The sequence below is a fragment of the Microcaecilia unicolor genome, chromosome 11, assembly GCF_901765095.1.
Source record: "Microcaecilia unicolor chromosome 11, aMicUni1.1, whole genome shotgun sequence".
In the NCBI taxonomy this organism is placed as follows: domain Eukaryota; kingdom Metazoa; phylum Chordata; class Amphibia; order Gymnophiona; family Siphonopidae; genus Microcaecilia; species Microcaecilia unicolor.
Genome location: NC_044041.1, coordinates 121727119 through 121753744, shown reverse-complemented (window position 1 = coordinate 121753744; position 26626 = coordinate 121727119). Strand labels below are relative to the sequence as shown.

The window sequence follows — 26626 nt, the reverse complement described above, 5'->3', positions numbered from 1 at the left end:
TCTAGCTTTGTGTAGTCTATATACCGCTTTGATGGCAACGTTAAAAACAGTATTGCATTCTTATTTTAGGATTTTATCCCTCTTAGGTCATAATCTTTTGTTAAACAAATTGGGACCCCGGGTGCTGAAAGATGTGGTCACCTAATGTCTGTGGTAAACTTTCTAGTTCTGGGTATGGTGGGTAGGGCGGGGGGGAGGGGGGACTGTATTTTACTTTCTGGGGGATTATAAGAACCAAGGTATCTTGGAATTATTGCTCATAGGATGGGGGGTTGTTTTATTGGTGGGGAGGGCAGGACAGGAGATTGTTATGGCATAAAGATCTGGTGAATATTTTGTTCTTAATTTTGTATGTTTGCGCTTTCATGGCTGGGCTGTATTATTTCTGCTGTTTTATGACTGTGCTAAGTGTTGTATTTATGCTTCTTTGTTTATCAGAAATAAAAGTGTTTTCATACAAGTCTTTGGTAAACAATATACCAGTGGTTCCCAAACCTGGTCATGGAGGCACCCCAGCCAGTCGTGTTTTCTGGATATCCACAATGAATATTCATGAGAGAAATCTGAATGCAGTGGAGGCAGTGCATGCAAATTTCTCTCATGAATACTCATGGTGGATATCCTGAAAACCTGACTGGTTGGGGTGCCTCAAAGATCAGGTTTGGGAACCACTGCAATACACAATAAACAAACACAGAGTCATACCAGCACTCACTCTGAGAAACATACACCCTCTGTCTCTCTCTCTCTTGATCTCTCTGAGAAATACACTTTGTGACACTCTTTCTCTCTTTTTGAGAAACATGCACATTCACTCTCTCTTCGATTTTCTCTCAACAAAGCAAAAGGACAGTCATTTAAAGGTAGAAAGTAGTAAGTATTAATGGAAGGACTCCATGCTTCTCACATGGGCACCTTTATGTAGTGTGCTCATGAGTTGTAATTGCAAAAAGGTTTTGTGTCTTCACTCCTATCTGTGAAACAGAAAACAGTGAATATTTCAATCCTTTGTTTGACCATTTTGTTACATTTCAATCATTGAATATTGGATTTGAAGGCTGTACCAGCCCCCTCTAAAGGGAGTGAAGTCAGCTCTGAGCTATATTTCTCTGGCTCCATCTGCTGGCAGCGGAACATAACCTACTGGTCTGGTGTGGGTGACAAGAAAATCACTGTTAAAGTGTTTGTCTGTGTAGGGAGGTATAGTGAAACACAGGATCTGCAGATTTAGTCACAAATAAATAAATACATGGAAAAAGAAATGGCCACAGATCCCTGCCCCCAAGGGCTTACAGGCTGAGTGGACAGCAAATACATATGATTACCTATGAGTTTATTTTTATGATAAAAGTGATCTTTGCAGAGTTCCACCTACCTCATCCCCTCTCCTCACCATTGTGGAAATTGGTGCAGAAATAGTAGATGTGGCTACAAGCTGAACAAATATAACCACTGAGAAGCCTGGTGGTCATATTTATTGGAACCACAAATATTAATTTTGAAAATCCTCTATCAACTGATAAGGTTGACAGGAGGAAGCAAATGGACCTAGCTTCTGAGTACAGCAGAGGAACAGGAGTATCTTTACTTCAATTTTCTTAGGAAGTGGTGGTTTTCTAAGAAATAGGTGGGGCAGTTGTTGCAGCTGTGTTTAAACTGAGCATTCTCTGGGATTAGGGCCAGTATTCTCAAAACCTCCATAGGGGAAGAACAGAGCATAGGGGTGAGGAAAGGGGTAATGTAGGAGAAGCTGCCAAATTGTTGCCTGATTTTGGTTTCCTGAACTAGCTTCCTCTCAGGCCCCATCCCCCACTGAACTCTGATTAGATATGCCAAGAAAATAAATTTGCTTACCTGTAGCATGTGTTCTCTGAGGACAAAGGGATTCACCAGTCATAAAACTAGGGGCCCCTTATACTACGTGGCAGTAAGCCCAATGCACGCTTACTGCTCGCTAAACAGGAAGTACCGCCGGGCTACTGCAGCAGCCTGGCGGTACTTCCCACCCCTAGCATGCCATCATATTTTTTGTAGTGTCAGAGTGTACCCAGCAGTAATCGGGCAGTGCCTTGCGCTGCTTGGTTACCACCGGGTTAGCGCGGCAGCCCTTACTGCCACCCACTGCCGGCAGCCCTTACCACCACCGCAGTGGGTGGCGGTAAGGGCCCCCTCCCAAAATGGTCACGTGGCAAGTGCTTTACTTGTCGCTCAACCATTTCCTGCAGGAAAGAAAGACTTCTCTTTTCCACGCTGTGGTAAAAGGGGACCTTGGCGCACTTGAAAAACACACGCTGACACAGCTTGGTAAAAGGGGCCCTAGGTGACTTTATCTGAAGGTGTCAGCATGAAACACGTTTTCAGAGCTTTCTACATAAACATTGGAGGTCCTTCCACATTTCCAAGTATCTTTATTATTTGTTATACTGGCCATCGGATTCCATCTGAGTGGGTTACACAAGCTTATAAATGCAAAATACGGAAATGATGAAAGGAACTCCATTAATACAGGAAAGTGTTGAGGATAAAGTTTAAGAGGTGTATTCCAGGTTCTCCAGCCACACCCGCTCTGACTTTGGTAGGGAATTAATTAGTTTATGAGAATGCATCTTCAAATAGGAAGGCCTTAATATACGTTTTACATTTAACCAGGGAGTCCTGCACCCTTATGTAGTTGGGGAAAGTATTTCAGAGGCTGGGACCTATGACAGTAAAACTTTTGTTTCTAATATTGTCTAAGGGACCCTTTTACTAAGGCGCACCTAAAAGTGGCCTGCGCTGGTGAAGGTGGAGTGGAGGAGTGGCCTAGTGGTTAGGGTGGTGGACTTTGGTCCTGAGGACCTGAGTTTGATTCCTGGCACAGGCAGCTCTCCTTGTGACTCTGGGCAAGTCACTTAACCCTCCATTGCCTACCACATTGAACCTGCCATGAGTGGGAAAGCATGGGGTACAAATGTTACAAAAATAAATAGGTGTGTGTTTTGGACATGTGCTGGTCCATTTCCTCAGCGCCCTGGTAAAAAGGCATTTTCTTTGTGCCGGAAAATAGATGTGCGGCAAAATTAAAACCAGCGCGTGTCATTTTCGGCCTGAGACCTTACTGCCACCCATTGACTTAGAAGTAAGGTCTCATGTATTAATTGCCCAGTAAGCGTTCAACACGTGTCAGCTGCCGATTTCCGCTGGGTAAGCGCCACATGGTTGGGGCTAGTTCTGGGTGTGATAGCAGGCAGCAATAATTTGTGAGTGACTGTGGGATCTAGGTAAGCACATGCTTCAAGTGGTGTGGCCTAGTGGTTACAGCAGTGAGCTGAAAAAACAGAGGAGCTGAACAAGCAGTTTTTCATTGCCTAGACAAACCAAAGAGTGAGATTTACAGGCAATGTCTGCAAGGCACAACTAGCAGTGCTATAGAAAAGATAAGTATTACTACTACTACTACTACTACTACTTAACATTTCTAGAGCGCTAGTACAGTAGTAGTATAATTCTGACAGGCTTCACAAATGGAAGAAAGAACAGAAAATGATATTTAGCTTTTTTGGCGCTTCTAAAGTGGAGGCAGTATTAGGCCAGTTTCCAAAAGAAGTTTGAATTAGTTATCTGGGTAAATTCCTCAGGCTAACAATGTTCTCACTTAGGAAAGGGAAATGGGACTTTATATACTGCCTTTCTGTAATATTTTGCAACTACATTCAAAGCAGTTTACATATATACAGGTACTTATTTTGTACCTGGGGCAATGGAGGGTTAAGTGACTTGCCCACAGTCACAAGGAGATGTAGTGGGAATTGAACCCAGTTCCCCAGAATCACAGTCTGCTGCACTAACCACTAGGCTACTCCTCCACGTAGCATTATTTTGTTTGTTTTTATGGTGTGCATTTTATATATTATTTCTTATGTTAGAACGTAAGTATATAAGCATTGCCATACAGGGACAGACCGAAGGTCCATCAAGCTCAGTATCCTGTTTCCAACAGTGGTCAATCCAGGTCACAAGTATTTGGCAATATACCAAAAGAATAAAACTGATGTTGTAAATGTTTATTGCTTAGAATTACCAGTGACTAGTGGAATATAAATGGTTTTAAATAAAGAAATACATAAATTGATCATCAGCTGTGCTATCATTATATAAAGTTGAAGCAGCTGCTGCCAGCTTTTTTCCTCAGCCTGCTGCAGGAGCTCCCTCATACTTTCTCCCTATCTCTCTCAGTTGTGCCCCTTCTCAGCAACCCCCCATCCTTACCAAAAGACACTAATAGGCTCCACTGGCTGTCTCCACAGCTAGCTCAGTGCCTCTTACAGAGATTAGTTCCCCCTGGTCATACAGAAGCTTCCCTTGTAGGGCCTAGGAATTTTCCATGGCTCCCTGGCCTGCTCTGTTCCTGTGACTAAAGCTGTCTTCCAGTGCTCCACCTCTCTGTGCCTTAAGAACTGGACTCTGAAAGCAGGCAGGACAGGCTCACTCACACAGGAGAGAGGACTGGAGATATTAGTCGTCCTTCTAGTTTCTGGATGTTAATGCAAAAATATGTGCAATCCTAAAAAACAGCTGGCCAATGGGCCCCTCCCCCATAAATATTTGAGCCCTCAGTATGTGCCTAGTTGACAATGATTTAATCCAGCCCTGCCTAAATGAAAGAACAGGCCCAAGGGGAGCTGGAATCGTAGAAGCGAACTTTTTAAAATGATTAGGGGTGCTAAACCCAATGGAAATTACCCCTCCCTGCACACAGTCAAAGAGTTTGCTCAATATTGGGGGGCTCAAGCACCCACGGCACCCATAGAGCTGGCTCTTATGGCTGGAATTGGGCTCTAATTGTCTGCAATCTCCTGAACAATACACCACCCAATACTGATATTGTATCAAAAATCTACGTGTTAGCAATAATGTGATCTCAATGTCAAAACAGCCTATCTCATAGCTCTGCATATCTACTCAATAGAAACTGAATGGCCTACTGATGCTGCCGTGGTTCTAACTTATGGGCCTTGATCTGCCCCACCAAGGTCAAACCTACTTGGGTATTTTAGCTTTTCTAAACTCAGGCTCAACGTGAATTACAATTTGAATATGGTAGGTATTTGCCTGTCCCCGGAGGACTCACAAGCAATAGAGGGCAATGTGACTTGGCCAAGGTCACAAGGAGTCTCAGTAAAAGAAGTTGGATAAATACAGGATGGGCAATTCACTATCCTTATGGACAAAGTTCTCTTTGAAACAACGAGAGGCTTATCGGTACAAAAAGAAAACAAACAGCTGGGTGGAATTTCTAAAGACTTTAGCTGACTCTCAGCCTTGGAAAAATGTTTGAAGGATGACTGACTGATTGAAGAGGCAAAATTAAAAGTTTTATGCATGTAAATGTATGCTCACCTACATAACTTTTTCAAAAGTGTGCAGTTTTGGTTTGAAATTCCCACATGTACGTTAATGTGTGCGCTTCCAATCGGGTACAAAGTATCTGCATTCTCCTACTAGCTTGCATCTTGGAAGGATTCTAAATAGGCATAATCTATAGCTTTCTGATATTATCCAAAGAACTGTTTGCGTAAAGCCTTAACCTCTCTCCAGCAAGAGGATTTTCCGGAACAAAGCCTGGAATAATGACTAGGGGCACTGGATTCAGTAAAAAAAAACACCCTATCACCGATTTTGACCAGGCACTTTGTGAGCCTTGGAATCTCTACCTATAAAATGGCAAGGTCTGGAACCATCATTGTCAGACTCTGGGTGGAAAACTGCATTTTATCTTCCTGGTTCTGCTGTTTCCGGGAGACAGAGGTTGGCCTGAAGGCAGTACTAGAGAGAGCTTGATGCACTGAACGATGGCCTTTGAGGACTTCCAAAGTCTCCATGACTTTGTGTCCAAGAATATTTCCTCCAGTAGAAGGCAAGTCTTCCTGAAACTCTTCATGTAGGTTAGATGCCCGGAGGCATGCGAATCTGTATTTGCCTGTAGCCATTGCTGAGGCTCTCCATGCATTTCAAAAGCATCATATATTGAGCATAAGCTGTGGTAACAGTGTATGGAATTCACTGTTGTCCACATGAGGGAGACAGCTGGTGAATTCTTGCAAGCTTTTCATGACAGTATGTAAGTACTAAACCTAGGAAGTTAGGACTCCCACCACTTCGATCCAGGTTCTGCCATTCAAGTCCCAGGAGCACCAAGGCAGGTTTCTTAGACTTTTTTGGTGTGTTTCAGAGTGGATTCAATCACTACAGACTGGTGTGGTAGTTGTTCGGATCACTAAATTGCTCAGCTGCCTGGATACAGTATGCAGCGGGTAATTTTCAAACATAGGGTATACTTTTACTCACATACAAAATGGGTAATTTTCAAAGCGCTCATTTTCATGGGCAAGTTTCAAAGCTATTTCCACATTGATTTACCTGTGGCAATTGCTTTGAAAATTAACTAGGAGAATGGGCTCTTTGAAAATTACCCACTTTATATTTAGGTAGAAGCATATATGTACTTCCATAACACAATTTGGTTCAGAAAATGTAAAAGAAAGGAGGTTCAAATCTCTACAGGTCTATAGCAATGTCTATGGGTAAAAAGTATTGGCAGATTTTACAGTTATGTGGGTGTATGAAAACTTCCCCTCTATGAGGGTAATTTCATAAAGCATATTCTGCACATAAAACATGTTTTCCACATGAAAAAGGCTGTTGTAAAACTGCATGTGGATATACACATGGATACACCACCAGCAAGTGACTAGTTTTACACGATCTGTGTGTAGGTTCTCCTGGCAGGGCTGTGGAGTTGGTACACCAAACCTTCGATTCCGACTCTGATTCCTCTATTTTTTTACTGTCTGACAGACTCCTACTGATATTAGGCTTTAAATTCTTTGTTCTGGATTTAAAGTACTGGTAAATATAACTTTAGATCCAGGACAGTTATGTATCTAGAAGTATAAAATGATACATTTACTGTATGTTATAATGTTTTTTTTATTTTGAAGCTGGAGTCAGAGTCGTTACATTTTTACCAGATCTGACTCCACCCAAAATTGCTTTCAACTCAGACTCCACAGGCCTAGCTCCTGGAGGCACCATTTGAATGAATCTGTGATAGATTGTATGTATTTTTCCTCACCCCTTCGCTGTACCTTTTCTAATTCCACTATATCTTTTTTGAGATGTGGTGACCAGAATTGCACACAGTATTCAAGGTGCAACTGTAAATTTGTGTGAGAACCTGTGTGTGCCACCAAGAGCCATTGTAAGTGCCAGTAAAAGTACGTAAGTACATAAGTGTTGCCATACTGGGACAGACCGAAGGTCCATCAAGCCCAGTATCCTGTTTCCAACAGTGACCCAATCCAGGTCACAAGTACCTGGCAAGATCCCAAAACAGTACAATACATTTTATGCTGCTTATCCCAGAAATAAGCAGTGGATTTTCCTAAGTCCATTTTAATAATGGCTTATGGACTTTTCTTTTACAAAGCTATCCAAACCTTTTTTAAACCCTGCTACACTAACTGCTTTTACCACATTCGCTGGCAATGGATTTCAGAGTTTAATTACACACTGAGTGAAGAAATATTTTCTCTGATTCGTTATAAATTTACTACTTTGTAGCTTCATTGCGTGCCCCCTAGTCCTAGTATTTTTGGAAAGAGTAAACAAGTGATTCACGTCTACCCGTTCTACTCCAATCATTATTTTATAGATCTCTATCATATCTTCCCTCAGCCGTCTTTTCTCCAAGCTGAAGAGCCCAAGCTATTTCAGCCTTTCCTCATAGGGAAGTCGTCCAATCCCCTTTATCATTTTCCTCACCCCTTCTCTGTACCGTTTCTAATTCAATTATATCTTTTTTGAGATGCGGTGACCAGAATTGCACACAGTATTCAAGGTTCAACTGTAAATTTGTGTGAGAACCTTCATGCGCCACCAAGAGCCATTGTAAGTGCCTGTAAAAGTAAGTAGTGCCATACTGGGACAGACTGAAGGTCCAAGAAGCCCAGCATCCTGTTTCCAACAGTGGCCAATCCAGGTCACAAGTACCTGGCAAGATCCAAAACAGTACAATATATTTTATGCTGCTTATCCCAGAAATAAGCAGTGGATTTTCCCCAAGTCCATTTTAATAATGGTCTATGGACTTTTCCTTTAGGAAGCCATCCAAACCTTTTTTAAACCTCACTAAGCTAACTGCTTTAACTACATTCTCTGGCAACGAATTCCAGAGTTTAATTACATGTTGAGTGAAGAAATATTTTCTCCGATTCATTTTAAATTTACTACTTTGTAGCTTCATTGTGTGCTCCCTAGTCCTAGTATTTTTGGAAAGAGTAAACAAGTGATTCACGTCTACCCATTCCACTCCACGCAGCTGGTTGAGCAGAAGCTGGGATGCCTTTCTTGTGGACATTGAAGTGCGAGTTTCCAGTTGAAGGTTTCAGTGGCAATCGCCCAACCAATACCGAAAGAACTTTGAAATTGCATTAAAGAATTGATTGTGAATCAGAATATGATATTTATATTATTGTATGTCCTTGTCCTTATATCTATATTGGCAAAACTGAGCAAAAAATTAATTTAAGGTTCAATAAGCTGAAAAGTCAATTGTGCACAGAAAACTGTTCTGTATCTGTTGTGGATCATCGGCTATCTCAACACCATTAGATGGAGAACAATTGATCATGCAGTGGTAGCACATAAAGTATTAGAGGAATATCCAATCATTGCACTGAAATTATATACCAGAGCTATGATGTTACATCTTTATAAAGTAAGCATTAAATAGGTCCCTTTTTGGACAATTACTATGGGCTCCCTGTTATGAAATTACTCCCCACATGTCCAAATTCTTAACAACTAAGACAGTAGAGAGTGGGAATTTGAACATTCTTAGAAACCTTTTGGGTCATTCAGGTACTTGACGAGGTCAAAATAATTTGTCCTGGGTTCTTATGTGGGACATAAACATTCTTATTTTTTTCTCAGATGAGACTATAATCTTATCTGATGGATCTTGAGTGCCATCGCAACATCCTAGAGCATAAACTGCAATGGAACACAAGAAGATCCTCACCCAGATGCTTTATCAGCTCTTGTGATGGTCAATTATGGAGATTTTCTACTTGTTGCCTGGACACTTCTTGAGACTGCTGGCCTTTATTTCCTGCCACTGACAGAAAAATTGAAGTGATGAAATCATACCAAGATAGTCTGAATAGAAATAATTGGATTCTGTGGTTTGGAAGGCCTTCCAGAAACTGCCAAATAAAGGATCCAACTGATAAGATGTTGAAAAGTAAAGAACACTTTAAATGAACAAAAAACCTACCTAGAACACTCAGGGATGGGGGAGGGGGGAATGGAAAGGGGATGGGGATGATATACTGCCTTTCTGTGGTTACAAGTGATTTAAATATAATATATAGGTGCTTATTTTGCACCTAGGGCAGCAGAGGGTTAAGTAACTTGCCCAGAGTCAAAAGGAACTGCAGTGGGAATTAAACCCAGTTCCCCTGGTCCTCAGGCTGCTGCACTAACCATTAAACCACTCATCTACTCCAATTAACCAATGCCAACTTTTACTACAAAATGGGAGAGGGGAAACTCTATTGAGGCAGTAGCTGGAGAAAAATGCACTGTTGCTTTTGGTAGAAAATGAGGAAGTATTCTATGTGTGTGGGATTATACAGGAAGCGCTGCACATGCCAAGAGGACCTTTAGGATTTTCCTAGAAAGCGCTGGCAATGTATTTTGTGTTAGTGCCTTCTGATAATAATTCCACGTTGTGCAACTCATGATTCACCATTTCTTCAAAGAAAATATAGTGTACCCTATAGAACACAAATACCTCTAATCCCCGAGGAAACAGCACAGATAGCCCCAAAATATGAGGTGTTAAAACACAAACAAGCAAGGGAGGCATGTCAAGATGGCGGCCTGAGCTCATCTGTTAGTCGGTCTGAGCTGTTTTCTGGCATTTCTTCTACTAGTTTCATTACCCAATGCCTCATACCAAAAGGAAGGGGGCGGTGAAGGGCCAACTGCCGCTGGTCAGAACCTCATCCCCTATCCAGCAAACGCTAGACAGATATGCGACGAGCATCCCACCGAATACTGGAGTGTTGAACCCTGCTTTGAGCACCGACGGAGGAGTGACGGTGCTTGTGGGGACTGAGATATCTTTATCTTCCCTGGAGCTTTATCCACCACCATGTCCTGCGTACTTTTGGGGTATAGAGGAAGGCCCAGCTGAATCGTGAGTCGGTAGCAGCAAGGCCTTGGTCAGCAGCGTTTTACCAAAAAACCACAGAGGAAACGAGCTTGGAGCCTGAAGCTCCCGTGGCGGTTTCATTGGAGTCTATTTGGAGGGCAATTCAAAAATTAACAACTGCAGTTACCAAATCAGCCCAAGACACATCTCTTCTCGTGAGTAAAGTAGACGCTTTAACTTTGTCGTTAGAAAAAAAACCTAGTAGAAATTCTTCAATATCCTTCTTCTGCTATTCCTCCATTCAACAAAATATATTACCTCCCATTATCTCCTTGAACTGGAACAAAGCCATTGGGCTCTGAGAGTTTGCCTCAAGTTCAGGATCCTGTGCCGGGAATTCAGGATATTTCTGCTCTATTCGAAGAATCTTTGACAGAAGTAACAACGCGACGAACTTTAATAATATCGTTTGTATTTGAACAAGATCTAAATTCAGTAATGAAGCTGTACTTTAAGAATTCATTAAAAACTTTTTGTGGTCATAGAATATGGATTTTTCCTAATGTGACAAAGACAACGCAAGACAGAAGGAAATTATTTCTAGTTCTCAGGGAAGAGACGAGGGCATTAGAAGCAACATTTCTACTGGCATATCCAAGTAAATGCCTAATTCGGTTCTTGGGCAATAAATATGTTTTCTTTGAACCAGAACAACTTCGAACATTTTTGGATATGAAAAAACTGGTCAAATAGACTGATGGAATGATAGTTGGAATAACTGATTAAGAAAAAAGAATAGGGTGGGAATATTCAGGCCAGGCCACTTACCTATAATTTTGTTTCTGTGTATTATTTTTGGATCTCCTTATCTAGTAGTCTCTCCCTCCCTCAATTGCTAATAGTGGTCTAAGAAAGAGATTGGTTGTAAAATTTTCCTAAAATTATTATTTTCTTCTTTACAAAGTGTTTAGTTTATCTCTGTATTTCAGTCTGCAAGTCAAACTTGTAATAGAATATAAAGGTTATAAAAAATTAAAAAACAAACACAAACGAGTATCCCTAAAACTTGAGAAATCCCAATACATACTTATACAGACACTCCTAAAATCTGAGGAACCTTAACACACACACACTTGTAAACTTGAGGCACCGCACACAAAAGCAGTCCTAAAATGTGAGGAACCTTTACTGTAACCTAAAACAGAAGAGTTCAGGGGCACAGGCACCCCTAAAACATGAGAACCCCCCCCCCCCCCCAATACAGTCATTTGTAAAACCTGAGAAACCCCAATGCACTTGTAAAATCTGAAGACGCCAACACGTTGACATACATAAAATCCAAGGAGCTCCAGTACAGACATCTTTAGAACCTGAGGAACCCTGAAACTCCTCTATAACTTGATCAACTGTAGTGTATTGCTTTCTACTCCTTTCCTTTCTGTAAATATAGGGGGGGAGGCATCTCTCTCATCCATCTCCCATTGCTATTCCCTGATCCCACCCCACCATCTCCCCACCCTTTACCTGTGTGATGCTGTCCCGCATGGTAGGGGAGCGCCCCCGCCTTGTGGTTGTGGTGGCCATGGTGGTAGTGGTCTCCATGATGGTAGTGGACATGTCTGCCAGAAGGGTGGTGGCTGTGGTCTCCGTGGTTATAACTGACGGCACCTCACCCACAAGCCGCAGGTTCCCCTCAATCTGGATGTTAGGGTCAGTCTCAGAGGCCAGGGACAGGACTTTTAACCCATTGTAGTAAAGGCCGGAGATCTGTCCCTGGAAGGGCCTCCCTTGGTCCTTGCCACCAATCTTTACTGCAGCTTGGCTGTTGAATATTGTGAGCTGGCGACCTGGTGGAGGGAAGGTGGGTGATGAAGAGGATAAACAAAAAGGAACCAATTATACAATCATTTTTCAGAACCAAGGATAATGACCTGCATTACAATAACTGGAAAACTTTCCATTTCCCTGTATTGTAGCTAATCTCTACAAGCCCTCAAGACAGGCTCTCAGAGAAAGGAAGGAGTCTCCATTCTCCATCACTTGGTCTCCCTTCTTGTACCTGAGGTGCTTATACTAACACCATATCTCTGATAACACAGATTTTCCTTCCCAACATGTTCCTGCCCTCTCTCATCTTTCTCTGTCCTCCACTCTTCTTTTTCTGCCCAGATCGCTCCTTCCCTCCTCCATTCCACCCACCCAGTGTCATGGACCTCTGCTCTCACCATCCTCTTCTTTCATGCACCATCTGCTTGCTTGCTTGCTTTCTGTTCACTTCTCTTCTTTCTATAACCCTATACTCAACGTCTGTTTTCAGTCCTTTCCTCAGCCTCCTCTCCATCTCTTGCGCTTTCTTTTTTAGTTATTCTAGGCCCATCCTTGTTTTCACTGACAATTGCAAATAACAAACTAGAGAGAGAGAGAGAGAGACCGATGAAGCCAAATCACCTAACCCCCTAATATTCAGCCGGCAGCAGACAGCACTTTGCCCACTGCTGGCGTTCAATCTGGATATTCAATGTTGGACCGTTTCCGGCAAGCAGCACTGAATGTCCAAGTTTTTCAATGCCAGCTGGCACATGACTGGTTGATATTCAGACTTAAGCAGCCATGGCTTAGCAGGCAAAGATAGGCTTGCTTTTTATGTGGCCTTATTTGGCTGCTAAGCCTGGCTGGTTAAGTTCCAAATACTGGGACAACCAGTCATGCCCCCTGACCACCCCCAACATCACCGGCTTTATTTTTGGCACTAACCGGGCATTTTCAGCAGTGATAACCGGTTAAGTGCCACTGAAAATGACCGGTTATCCAGAGATGCGAGGTAACCGGTCGGCGGTCATTCCCAGCTGGTTAAGTTGTGCTGAACGTTGGGTCCCTACTGTCTAGAGGAAGTGAATGGGAGGGCAAGAGTTACTGGAAAACTGCACTGCTGGAATGTGAGAGAGGGTAGGATTCACCAACTTGGGTAGAGATAAGCATTTGTTTAGGAATACTAATTTTAACTATGACTTGAGTGAGCAGGCCAGATCTAATCAGGATTATGATTGAGATAGACCAACTCTGATCATGGCAACGAGAGAGTCTTGACTTGCACCCCAGAGATTGTCAATAAGGGAATACCAGTGTGCTCGTTCCATCTTCTTCTTCTGGGCTATTATATGGAGAGGATCATCAGAAATCAACAGAACTTGATGGATCCAACCAGTCAGGTCACAATGAACCAAGAGATTGAAATGTTCATCTAATAATATATCTATGAGTCTACCCTCAGGAACTTTCATATGGATTGAGGGGAACCATTTCACAAAACCCATGGTTGAAAGCAAATTGTTCAAAGATGCAGTGTAGGTATTACTCAGGAGCACATACTCATCTATTAAAGACTTTACTGACCCAGAAGCTGAAAAGCATGAGTAATGGTCGCTTACTGACTCAGCAATGATGAGGGTCAGGAGATGCTGTTTCCATATCTCCAGCATTACCACTATTTTGTGGGTTACACCAGAAATGAGATGTAATGAGACTTTTTCAGTAAGTCAGAGGGGCAGGTAGGACAAGTTATAAAAGCAAGAACACCTTATTACCTTCTATTAGATTGTGAACCCTCCGGGGACAGACATCTACTGTATACCGCTTTGATAACTCTCAGGTGGTATATAAGAAATTAAAAATAAAATAAATAAATAAAATGGAATACTGTCTGTCCTCCTTGTGAAGCTGATTTCATAAAGGGCAGTAAATCCAATATTCAGACCGCAAAGAGCTGAATAGCTCAAGGCAAGCGACAGAGCAACCCTACATTCTCCAAAGTAAGACTCCTTTCCTGAGGTTTTTCTTCAGGCTGTATTCATAATCTGGGCATCTCAGGGTGTTTCTAGGGCTTGATTTATCTTCTAGGTGTACCATGCCAGGGGAATACACAATGGTGGTACAGGTGCTTCCTCTTGTGAGGTCCAGTCCTCTCAAGTTCTGCTGTGCCCTTAAAGGCATAGGACTGGGTTAATATCAATTCTATACCATTCACTCTTCTCATGTGGATTTAAGGGGGCAGATCCAAAGCGACACAGCTGCTAAAGCTAAGCAGCTCCTAGGAGAAGGCCATCCTATAGGAAAAAAACACCATCTCTTTTATCATAGCATCCCTAGGCACAGGTCTACATGGCCTGGAGGCTGCTACTGCTTTTCCTATAGTCTCTCTTCAGCTGTTTGTATAGTAGTCATAATTTGGGTGTCTCAGAATACTGCAGTCTCTCTCCCCAGAAGCCCTTCTTCAGTTATCCGTGCTATATTCATATATTGGGTGAACTGGGGTGCTGGTGTCACTTCTGAGGTCTCTCTTTAGCTGTTCCTAATGTATTCATATTGAGAGGAGCAGTGTCTCCAAATGGGTTAGCTTTGTATATACTATGACAGTAATGAACCTCATTCCTAAACCAGGGTATGATGGGTATAATCTCAGTTTCCCAAACTTACTGCTAGTGCTTGCCTTAATACTTGCATTGTACCAAAGAGAAATTCCTTCTGGAGTTACTTAATAGGATGTAATACGTCTAGGAAATGTATCAAGCTGAACTTGGAAATTTTTTCTGATCAAGTCAATTGCACCCTAAGCAACTCGGAATATTTATTTCTCTTTCTGCCACGTTGCAATTTTTAGGATTTTCTATGTCTCCTTGCATTGTACAGAATTGTCGCTTGTCAGTTAGAACTGGAATGTTCTGGGTGACCAAAACCTTGTCATTCTCTTAGGGTCATGAGCCTTGGCACAGCAATGTTACAGTATTTCCACAGTTTCCAGTGCAAGAACTGGGCTACCCTTTTGGCTGTCTGGGAGTTTCAGCATCTTGCTTTCTTTCCCCCTGAGGACTCACTCTCTTCAGGTGTTCATGCAGTATTCTTCATATTTTGGGTATCTCATGGCACCGATGTCTCTTCCCCAAAGATCCCTCTCTTCAGCTATTCACACTGTATTCATCATACTTCGGATGTCTCAGGGTGCTGCTGTCTTTTCTCTTGAGGTCTCTCCCTTCAGCTGTTCATCCTGTATTTATGGTACTTTGTGTGTCTCATGGCAATGCTATCTCTTCTCCTGAGATCTCTCCCTTCTATTGTTCATGCTAGTGTCTCAAGGCACTACCGTCTCCTCCCTCATGGATCCTCTTCAGCTGCCTGTACATCATAAATATTTTGGGGTTATCACAGTTCTGTTAGAACAGTTTCACACGAAAAACAGAATTGTGGTAACCAGAGACACAAGAGTGGAAGTTTTTTTTTTTTAAATCAAATTATAAATCTTAGGTAGGAATCACACGTTAGGGATGAAGCAGAAATGGTGATGGAAAGTAGGTGGATCTATGTGCTATTAATATGTGTGTGTGAGGGACAATGCTAAGCTCCCAATAGAATTACTAAACTTTCTGTTCCCAGCTTCAGATCTCTGGCACGCGCTCTCTCTCTCTCTCTCTCATTCCTGTATTCCTGTTTCTCTTTCAACACAAAATCAGAAAATGTTAAAGGGACCTTGTTTCTCTGCATTAATTCCATATCACAGCCTTGAGGTAGGCTGCTTCTAGGCTGATGAGTATCTTAAAATTTGTTTCACAGAAAGGGCGGATTTTTATTTTTAATCAACATTTTTTAACCCTCTGAGTCTTTTGTTTAGTGGGGTAGAGAGATTTTTTGGGAGTTTGTTTTAGAAGAATTAGTTTTTATTTACTTTTTTTTTCCTTGGCGGGAGAAGGGACAGGAAGAGGGAGCAAGACATCTGCCCTCCAATTTTCACACATTTAAATGTTTATTAAACAGATTACGGTCATAACTCGGTTAGTCTGGTTTAAATAGGTTGTTTAATTTGGGGATTTTTCTGGCTTTCCAGAGTGGGCTCCCTTTGCTGTTTTATTTCTGTCCCAGCTCCTAATCACCCCATGCATGGAGGGTTGTTTTGGTTCATTTTCACCACCGCTAAAGCTGTTTGGTGCAGATAGTACCCTGGAACAACACGCAAAAGCAAAGTGCAATGTATATATAACCTTTCACTGTTAATACAATGCACACAGCAGTGTACATCATTGTTAATGCAGTGTACAGTGCTAATGCAGTCTGTAGTGTAGTGCGCCTCAGGGACAGTGTTAATACAGTGTAATGTGTATCACTATACAGTGTTAATGCACTGTGTTTTGCCACACACTGCTAATGCAGTGTACAGTGCAATACATAACACCATATATTGCTAATGTACAGCACAGTGAATCTCACCATGCAATGTGAATGTAGTATACACTGCATTGTACAGTGTAGTGTGCCTCACCTTATACTGTAGTGGGTAATCTCTTCATAAAGGTGGTTAATAAATCTCAGTAAATAAATAATAGTGTATATCCCCAAAGAATGTTAAAATGTAATGAATAGTGCAATGCATATAACTATATTGTTAATGCAGTATGTAATGCACTGCGTTTTACTATACAATACTAATGCAGTGTACAGTGCAGCACATATCACCTGCAGTGCTAATACAGTGTGTACGACAGTGCATCTCACCATACAGCGTTAATGTACTATCTAGTGCAGTGTCTCACCATACAGCATTAATGTAGGGTATAGTGCAGTGTGTGTCCTCATTTCATATTAATGCCGCATATTCCACATTGCGTACCAAAATTTGGTGTTAATGTGGCGTGAACAGCAGTATGCTTTAAAAATCACTCTGTGTTACTGCAGTGTATATCACATTAATGCAATATACCATGCAGTTCACATCATTCAGCACTAACACTGTGAACAGTGCATATCATTATTCACTGTGAAGGGAGTGTACATTGTAAGGAACTCCACAGTATTAACATGATGTGCACTGTGCACAGTATTAACACAGAAGTCACTGTACACTGGTTTACCATTTACAATATACACATGTGGCTTTGTGTTTCCTCACTTTTCTGCTGCTGCACAAAACTAGGTAAGGGTTCTATTCCTAGCTCTGGTGCCCAGTGCTGCCTGCATACAGTGTAACTACTGCCTGAGAAGACACGATCAATCCACAGTCAGAGAAGGGTCTCAGTCCAAGCTGTGGCACTTTGGTTGGTGTTCACAGTCTAAGCAGAGTCGGAAAAGGGCCTGAGGCCCATCTCTGGCTCCCAGTGCTCCAGTGTTGAAATAGGCACTGAGTGTTGGTACTCATATCTATCTGAAGCAAGATAAGGGTTCCAGTTTCAGCTCTGGTTCCAAACGTTGCTGCCCACAGACAGAAAAGGGTCACACTCCTATTATGGCACTGAATGCTGCTGCTGATTGCCTACTGACATCCCAGGTAGGGTTCCACTCCCATGTCTGGCACTGAGATCTTCTGAGCACAAGTTATGTATAGCCAGAGAAGGGTAATAATTTTGGTATACACATCCTACCCATAGCCAGAAAAGTGTTCCAGCCCCGGTAAGAACAGCAATACTGTTATCACCAAACATTCCCGTATTACGGGTGGGTCAGGGGAGGACCCAGGTCAGAAGTACCTGCACCTCTCTCAGCTGGGGTTTTTTTTTTTGTTTGTTTTGCACATTGAGCAGGTCAGGAGATCAGGAGATTGACCCAGGGCTCCTATCTCACTCAGGTCAACCAAAGAAGCTGTGCTTTTTCTGGCTTCGGCTGGTGGCCTCTGTGTATGCAGCAAGCGTAACCAAGGACCAGGTATGCCCCTCTGTACCAAGCTGGGTGAGCTACCAACCCTTCATACTGTAATGCTGAACAAGGATAGTTAGGGATTTAAATCCAGGCACCTTATTTCCATTAGAGGATTCTAAATGAGAAAGCAATTTAGATGGTGAAAAAAATCCAATTAATTTTTATTTATCTAGGAGCAAAAAAAAAAATCCCCATTCAAACAATAATTGATCCACTAAAATAAAACATTAAAAGAAAATGAATATTTGTAGCACTCAAAGGGCTAAAAGAGAAAACTTAGCAAGATCATTTTCAATTATTTTTTTTGTTTCTTTCCATTGAGATTTTTATTTTTTGTTTGTTATAACTTAAGATTAAAGTCCCTTTAACTTTTTTTTTAACAGTCAGTTATAAACATTAATGGAAAATTTAGTGAATAGCAACCATTAGATATTAGCCTGTGGTGTTATTAACGCTCACCCAGAGCGGAAGCCGAGCTTTAATGGTAAGTTACAGCCGGTTTAGCTTTCAGAAGAGTTAAGAGCAGGTTATTAGCTGGTTATTATTTAAGTTAATGACCTTTGCACTCCCCTCTCCCCTGAGTTTAAGCATTAAAGGAACTGAGCTTGCCTGGGTACTGTTTATCTATAAATGTTTACAGTCACAAAGTTAGTGAGAACTAGGCAAGTGTGACACCCTAGAAACTAAGCTACACTGTGACATGAAGACATCATAACCGTAACGACACAAGGAGACTACACCCTTAGCTACACAAGATCATAAAGAGAAAGTAACCTCAGCTACACTGTGACACAAGAAGACAAGACAACAGTAATTTTAGCTACACAATACCATGAAGGGACAGTAATTTGTGGTGACAAGAGATTACATACAGCTTCATCTGACATAAAGACACTGAGATCTGACCTACACTATGACAGGGAACAGACTGTATAGCATGTGACATAAGAGAATCATAGCCTTCGCAAAACTATATCATATAGCCCACAGAGACAGTAACCAAGGTTATACCATACCATGTAAGACCAGGTGTCATGGTGGCACAAGAGGTAATAACTGTAGCTACACTGTTTTATGATGATATGAGGAAAGAGCAACCTTGGGTACACCATGTTACAGTAACACAAAGACAACAATCTTAGTTGTCACATCAAGATGACATGAAGAGTATCTTTGGCTATACTGTTGATTATGACAAGAAGACCATTCATGTGACATAGGGAGACAACAACGTTAACAACATTAAGCTACATGATACAAAAAGACAATGACCTTAGCCAGACTATGTCAGGGTGACTCATATTGACAACAACCTTAGTAGCACTGTATTTTGCTGACATAAGGACACAGGAACTATGCCACAGAGATACAGAGACAACAACTGAGTTGAAGAAACTTAAATCTTAGCTACACCATGTTGCAGTGATAAAAAGACACCTATTGCTATCTTGTATTACAGTAACTTAAAAAGGCGATAACCTTAGCTACATCAAATCATAAAGAGACAGGAGCCAGCACTACAGCACAATAGAACCTCAGCCCCTACAGTGGGCCCCAGTACCGCAGCTCTATATGACAATTACAGACACCCAGCGACACTTTCTAGTACTACAGCCCTATGTAACGGTCCCACACTCCCTACAGTATTCAACAGTGTTACAGTCCTATGTGAGGGTCCCACACTTCCCACAGTGATCCCCAATACTACAGACCTCTGTGATGGTCCCATACTCCCCAAAGTGGTCCCCAATACTACAGACCTGTTTGAGGGTCCCCACAGTGATCCCCAGTACTATAGACCTGTGAGATCCCCACACTCCCTGCAATGCTCCCCAGTACTATAGTCCTATGTGAGGGTCCCACACTCCCTGAATGCTCCCCAGTACTTCAGTCCTATGTGAGGGTCCCACACTCCCTGCAGTGCTCCCCAGTACTACAACCCTATGTGAGGGTCCGAAACTTCCTATAGTGCTCCCCAGTATTACAGCCCTATGTGAGGGTCCCACATTCCCTGCAATTCTCCCCAGCACTATAGTCCTATGTGAAGGATCCACTTTCTCTTCAGTGATCCCCAGTACTACAATCCTATGTGAGGGTCCCATACTCCCTGCAGTGCTCCCCAATAGTACAGCTCTATGCAAGGATTCAACATTCCTCCATTTTCTCCAGCCCTATAGCTGAATGTGAGTGAAGCCTCTATATTTCTCGCACATTTCCTCTGCTACAGCCCTATGCGAGTGTCCCAAATTCCCTACAGTCTTCTCCAGTAGTACAGCTTTTCCTGCAGCTGTCCTTAATAATTCAGTCTATTTGATCAGAGAAGGAGAAGGGTGGGCAATTTTCAAAAGCCCTTTACCTGGGTTAAATGCTGATATATCCGGTAAAAGGTTCACCTTAAAAGTGACCAGCTAAAGGCAGGTGCATATATCCACAACAACAGTACAACTGTACTGTTAAGACGCAAAGGAGGAGACATCCCTGGTGGCATGTTTATATAGGGCAAGGCCAGGAAACTTGCGTAGGTTGTATTTTCAAATCTACCTGCAGTATATTTCTTGGAAAAGAGTACCCACCGAAAAAGCAGGTGCAAATATCCAAAGTTCTTGTGGTAGATTTCGAAAAGGAAAGTCCTCATGAACTTTTCCCTTCCAAAATTGGAGACCAAGGTAAAGAATACCTGTGGAATTTGCAGCTATGCGGACAGTTTGAAAGTTGCCCCATGCAAAATTAACTTCCAACCTGAGCTGAAAGAAACAGCTCACCCTGCTCTAGGAACAGGATATCCTTATCCACTTCAGTCAAGGTGCTCCATTGTTCCAACCATTCCTTTTCCCCCCATTATGTCACTCTAAGATTCCCTTAAAAATAAGAGAGATCATTTAAGGACCAGAGGTCAGTTAATAAGATCACTAACTTCTAACTGTTCCCTCAAAACAGGTAACTCCCAGGCAGAGCTCTGGACCTTTAACCCGGTCTGTTTTTTTTTTAATTAACTTGAATTAATTAGCCTTAATTACCTTTGTCGAGTAGCCATTCGTCAACTACTCGACCGAGCCGATACGGAATTCTCTGTCTAGCAATCGCCAGTCGCTCGTTATCAAAGCTCCCTTTAAAGAGTTTAGAAAGACATTACAGACATTAAGATCTGGAAGGTCAAAGTTCAGAGGTTAACATTTAAAGGAAATACCAGTTAGTCTTTCATTAAGAGTGTGAACATTTTTTTTTTGAAAGGGGGCAGTGGAAAATTGGGGAGATGGGGATTTAGAGAAGTTATACCAGAAATATCTAGCTACAGTTTTAACCTGGTTTAGGGTTAAGCCTGTCTAGTATTCAGTTAAAATATTTAAGAGGAATTTAGAAGGGATACTCCAATTAAACTTTAAAAAACAGTTTATAACCACCCTTTGCTTTTTGTTTGGTTATACATTATATTTTCCTCCAATTTCATTTTCAGAAGTTTCCCCAAAAAGGACATCAACCACAGTGGAAGTGGAAGCTATGCACCAGTTATCTGGGTATCATAACCACTTATTCAAAACTGGCTCTTTTTTTATTCAGGGAATTAAATTTCTGATAAAAAAAAAAGAGGAACACATTTCAGGCTCACATAAACAGTATAATAAGAAAGCAGACAGTGAAATCAACATTTTTCAAAACAGACACAAATTTTTGTACATCTGTAAAAGGGGAAGTGAATCTGGAGTGGAAAGAATAATAATATTAAATGTATCTCTCACCCTATAATGACTTTGCTAACAAAATATGTAAGCCACACTGAACCCGCAATGAATATGTTAACAAAACTATGTAAGCCACATTGAGCCTGCAAATAGGTGGGATAATGTGGGATACAAATGCAATAAATAAATAAATAAATAAATAAATAAATAAATAAAGAAGGGGTGACTGTCATGTCATGAAACTGATAGTTTTGCTATAGCAGATATCTTCGGTCATTTTGCACAATATTGCAGAGCCTACAGGTAATTCTTTCTGAAGGGCTATCGGGTGCTAACATTTCAATGGCATCACATTCTGCAGTTTTTCTTTATTGTTTTCATCCAATGCCTTCCTGCATTAGTGTAAGAATTTTTCTGTGGTACAGATTTTCAAGAAAATGTCTACTGCCACAGAATTCTCTAAAAGCCACAAGCTTCAGCCAACAACCTCTGAAGGCCACCCCTGGGAGTAAGAGCCTTCTCTGGTAATCAATGCTTTATCTACAAAGGCTGCAGCAAAAAGTGAAATAAAAAGCACACTGCTACCCCCCCCCCCCCCCCCACACACAAACTGGCAATGTTCATCGTTTCCAGAAAGTTCTGGGCCAAAGCTCTCTGATGGTATCATGCTGCAGAGCATGCTGGGAAAGACTAACCCAGGGCAAATCAGTACAGTACAGCAATGCTGAACCTAACTTTGTTCATTTAGGGGAGCTGGGGTTGGATATTAAGCAAAGAGCCCTTGAGGAGTGGGCTATGAAGCAAGTGGTGGATGAGAGTAATTGCCCATTAGGAATATCAAATGCAAGTGTTCTTGGCAGTGTTCACACAAGTGCAGTCACTCTGTCAGGAACCCTTGATGATCAATTGTTAAGGTGAGGAGAAAACTGTAAAATACATTTAAAACAGTTACATATGTGGTTTCTGCTAGTTGACTGCATGTCCCTAAAAAATTGTACCCTACCTTCCACCAAAGATTCTGTAGTTATAGGTGGAACTAGAGTGAAACTATGGCTCAAAAGGGGTGCAGGCAGAGATGAAGGATGCCTGGTTTCACACTAACATGGCCAAGATCTCAGGGGAAGGTATAATCTCCTGCAAACTAGCACAGTTTAACAGACAATGAGAAAGTGAGGTGAGAAAAGAGAAAGAAGAGAGAAACATGGAAAGGAGGGGGGGGGGGGGGGGGGGGAAATGAGGGACATTTTAGAACCAGGACGGCCCCTGTTGCTGTTTGAAGAGAAAGACTGGATGGGATGGAGGAATGGAGAGAAATGATGAGAGAAACAGCCGAAGAAGACAGCACATGAATTTATACATGTAAGAACACATAAGAATTGCAATGAGTAAGACCCGTAAAAGAAAAAGGGGAGGAAACAGAAACCTGCCAACAGTTGCTTTCCATGAACAGACACTCCTTTCAGCAGTTCCCATATCTATTTAATGAATCCGTTTCCCCTCTCTGTGACCCTTTCTTTTTCCTCAGCAGTTCCTGAATGTTTATTGCCCCATTTCCCCTTTACCTGCCCCTTCTCTCTTCACCAGTTCCTGTATCTGTTTTTTGCCCCTGTTTCCCCCTTGTCTACCCCATCTTCTCTCCTCAGCAGCTCCTCCCTCCCTCTCTCTGTTTGCAGCAGATACTCTCTGGGACCAATGTAATAACGTTCACTAGACTGCACACAGCTTAGCTCAGCTATTGAGCACAATTTTGTGTGCTACTGTGGGCGCCCTATCTTAAAATGTCTTTGTTCATGAGCTAACTGTGCAAAAAGGCTTGTTATGACAACAGTACACAGGTAATTTAAATCCCATGGTAATGAAGATGTAAGCTATTCAACCTAGAAGTGGATTACTGAACAGAAGACCAGGAGGCTGAGTGTAAGGTTTTTCTAATGCTGGGTGTTTACCGCAAGGTTTGAGAAGTACAAGGTTAGCACATTCTTGTGTGAAGATTTCAGGTCTGTTTTTCTGTACTGTGAACATACAAGACCTGCAATATTTTATTACCTCATTGAAGAGTATAGGCTAAAAAGAAAGACAAAGCTGAAGGGAAGTGTGCTGGAGTAGTGTGAGGGATTGTGTACTGCAAAAATCGTATGGGCGCTGGAATGCTAAATATGCGTATTGCAAAAACTGTATGCATAGAGAAAATGTGGCTACTGCTCAGGGGTGGACTGACAGTGATCTGGGCCCCCGAGACGTGAGGGTGATCTGAGCCACCCATGGCCGCTGCCCCCTGCTTCCACCCCCCTCCCACATACCACAGTCCCCCAAGCCTCAGGACCAGGAAGGGTCCTGGTGGTCTATTGGCTTCTTCGGGGGCAGGAAAGAAACCCACTCTTTCCTGCCCACTACCACCATTCTGCCTGGTGTCAATTTGTTTTCAAAATGGCGGCTGAGACTTCCCGCATATTCTCACCGACCGGAGGGGTTGTAGTGTGTGGCGGCAACCGAGCAGAGCTTCTGGGCCCTCGGGCACTGCCTGGTTACACAAATGGTCAGTCCATCCCTGCTGCAGCTAGAGCAGACCCGTGTGTGTGTGCATGGGTCTGGTGTGTTCTCCATGTTACAGCACATTTTTTTGTGTACTGCACTGGGAGACAATTTTTTTTTTGCTTGCATTAGAGTACTGCTTTGGCTCCTGTGTGAGTTTATCGCCTCTGCCCGTCTTTGCAGCTCCTCTCGCATTCCTTACTGTTCCTGGTTTTTCTGGCCTGTCCCACTCTTAGTTCTTGCACCTTATTGCAGCTGATCTTACCCTTCCTGTCCCTCACTCTGGCACCTCAGTAGTTACTATCCCTCAATGTACTGATCTCACATATAGTATGACAGCAGATAAAAGACCTGTACGGTCCATCCAGTCTGCCCAATCAGATAAGCTCATTTTAAATGGTATCCAATCTTTATATGAATACCCGAGATTGATTTTTCCTTCCTATTTTCAGACCACAGACCATAGAAGTCTGCCCGGCACTCTTCTTGTACTAAAAGTTCTGAAGTTAACGGCGAAGCCCCTTAAAATTTACACTCCAGGCCATCCATATCTATTCAGTCACGATCAGGGCACAGACCATAGCAGTCTGCCCAGCTCCCATTTTGTTTCCCAATTACCAGCGTCACCATCCAATCTCTGTTAAGATTCCGCGGAACCATTCTTTCTAAACAGGATGCCTTTGTGTTTATCCCACGCATGTTTGAATTCCGTTACTGTTTTTATCTCCACCACCTCCTGCAGGAGGACATTCCATGTATCCACCACCCTCTCCGTGAAAAAATACTTCCTGACATTACTCCTGAGTCTGCCCCCTCCTGCTCCTCTTTCAGCTTTTAGTTGCTCTCGCTTGCCTTCAGCTGCATTCATTCACCTGGTCATTCCAAGCATGGTACAAAAAAGCAAAGATACCTACCTGTAGCAGGTATTCTCAGAGGACAGCAGGCTGATTGTTCTCACTGATGGTTCAGCATCCACGGCGGCCCAGGAACAGAGATTTTTTCCCAGCAAAAATCAACAAACTTTGTGACAGCTTCTGGAGCGCAGGACAGACACACTGTGCATGCGCAGCCTCTTCCCGCCCGCATGCATCCGTTCCCGCCTCAGTTATATCAAAAAGCAAATAAAGAACAACAACAACAACTCCAAAGGGGAGGTGGGCGGGTTGGTGAGAACAATCAGCCTGCTGTCCTTGGAGAATACCTGCTACAGGTAAGTATCTTCGCTTTCTCCGAGGACAAGCAGGCAGCTTGTTCTCACTGATGGGGTATCCCTAGCCCCCAGGCTCACTCAAAACAGCAAAAGAAGGTCAATTGGGCCTTGCAACGGCAAGGACATAACAAAGATTGGCCTACGAAGAAACATCTAACTCAGAGTGCAGCCTGGAACAGAATAAAATGGGCCTAGGGGAGTGGAGTTGGATTCTAAACTCCAAACAGATTCTGCAGCACCGACTGCCCAAACCGACTGTCGCATCGGGAATCTTGCTGAAGGCAGTAATGAGATATGAATGTGTGGACTGATGACCACATCGCAGCCTTGCAAATCTCTTCAATAGTGGCTGACTTCAAGTGGGCCACTGACGCTGCCATGGCTCTAACACTATGAGCCGTGACATGACCCTCAAGAGTCAGCCCAGCTTGGGCATATATGAAGGAAATGCAATCTGCTATCTAACTGGAAATGGTGCGTTTCCCAACAGCGATTCCCCTTCTGTTGGGATCAAAAGAAACAAACATTTGGCCGGACTGTCTGAAGGGGCTTGTCCACTCCACATAGAAGGCCAATGCTCTCTTGCAGTACAATGTATGCAACTGACGTTCAGCAGGGCGGGTATGAGGACGGGGGAAGAATGTTGGCAAGACAATTGACTGGTTCAAATGGAACTCCGACACCACCTTCGGCAGGAACTTAGGGTGCGTACGGAGGACTATTCTGTTATGAAAAAATGTAGTATAGGGAGCATGGGCTACCAAGGCTTGCAGCTCACTGACTCTACGAGCTGAAGTAACAGCCACCAAGGAAATGACCTTCCAGGTCAAATACTTCAGATGGCAGGAATCCAGTGGCTCAAAAGGAGGTTTCATCAGCTGGGTGAGGACGATGTTGAGATCCCATGACACCGGGGGTTTGACAGGGGGCTTTGACAAAAGCAAACCTCTCATGAAGTGAACAACTAAAGGCTGTCCAGAGATAGGCTTACCCTCCACACGGTAATGGAAAGCACTAATCGCACTAAGATGAACTCTTACAGAGTTGGTCTTGAGACCAGACTCTGACAAATGTAGAAGGTATTCAAGCAGGGTCTGTGTAGGACAAGAGCGAGGATCTTGGGCCTTGCTGTCACACCAGACGGCAAACCTTCTCCATTTAAAAGAGTAACACCTCTTCATGGAAACTTTCCTGGAAGCAAGCAAGACTCGGGAGACATACTCAGAAAGACCCAAGGAGGTGAATTCTATACTCTCAACATCCAGGCCTTGAGAGCCAGAGACTGGAGGTTGGGATGCAGAAGCGCCCCCTTGTTCTGAGTGATGAGGG

At 42.7% G+C, this 26626-nt stretch overlaps 1 protein-coding gene and 1 long non-coding RNA gene across 25 annotated transcripts in view; one reads left to right on the top strand and one right to left on the bottom strand.

Moving 5' to 3' along the window:
- NRXN2 (neurexin 2) overlaps nt 1–26626 on the bottom strand; it is a 1346335-nt gene that overhangs the window by 74849 nt on the left and 1244860 nt on the right. For 17 of the 24 annotated variants that reach the window (XM_030218496.1, XM_030218492.1, XM_030218493.1 and 14 more), the window contains 2 exons: nt 20893–20982; nt 11723–12045 (listed from right to left, as the gene is read on the bottom strand). In XM_030218496.1, coding sequence (XP_030074356.1) covers nt 11723–12045; nt 20893–20982 — 413 coding nt within the window. The remainder of the gene's footprint in view (nt 1–11722; nt 12046–20892; nt 20983–26626) is intronic. The other 7 variants (XM_030218499.1, XM_030218516.1, XM_030218512.1 and 4 more) reach the window with 1 other exon arrangement.
- LOC115480068 overlaps nt 1–26626 on the top strand; it is an 81893-nt gene that overhangs the window by 14570 nt on the left and 40697 nt on the right. The gene's annotated exons all lie outside the window — the stretch shown is intronic.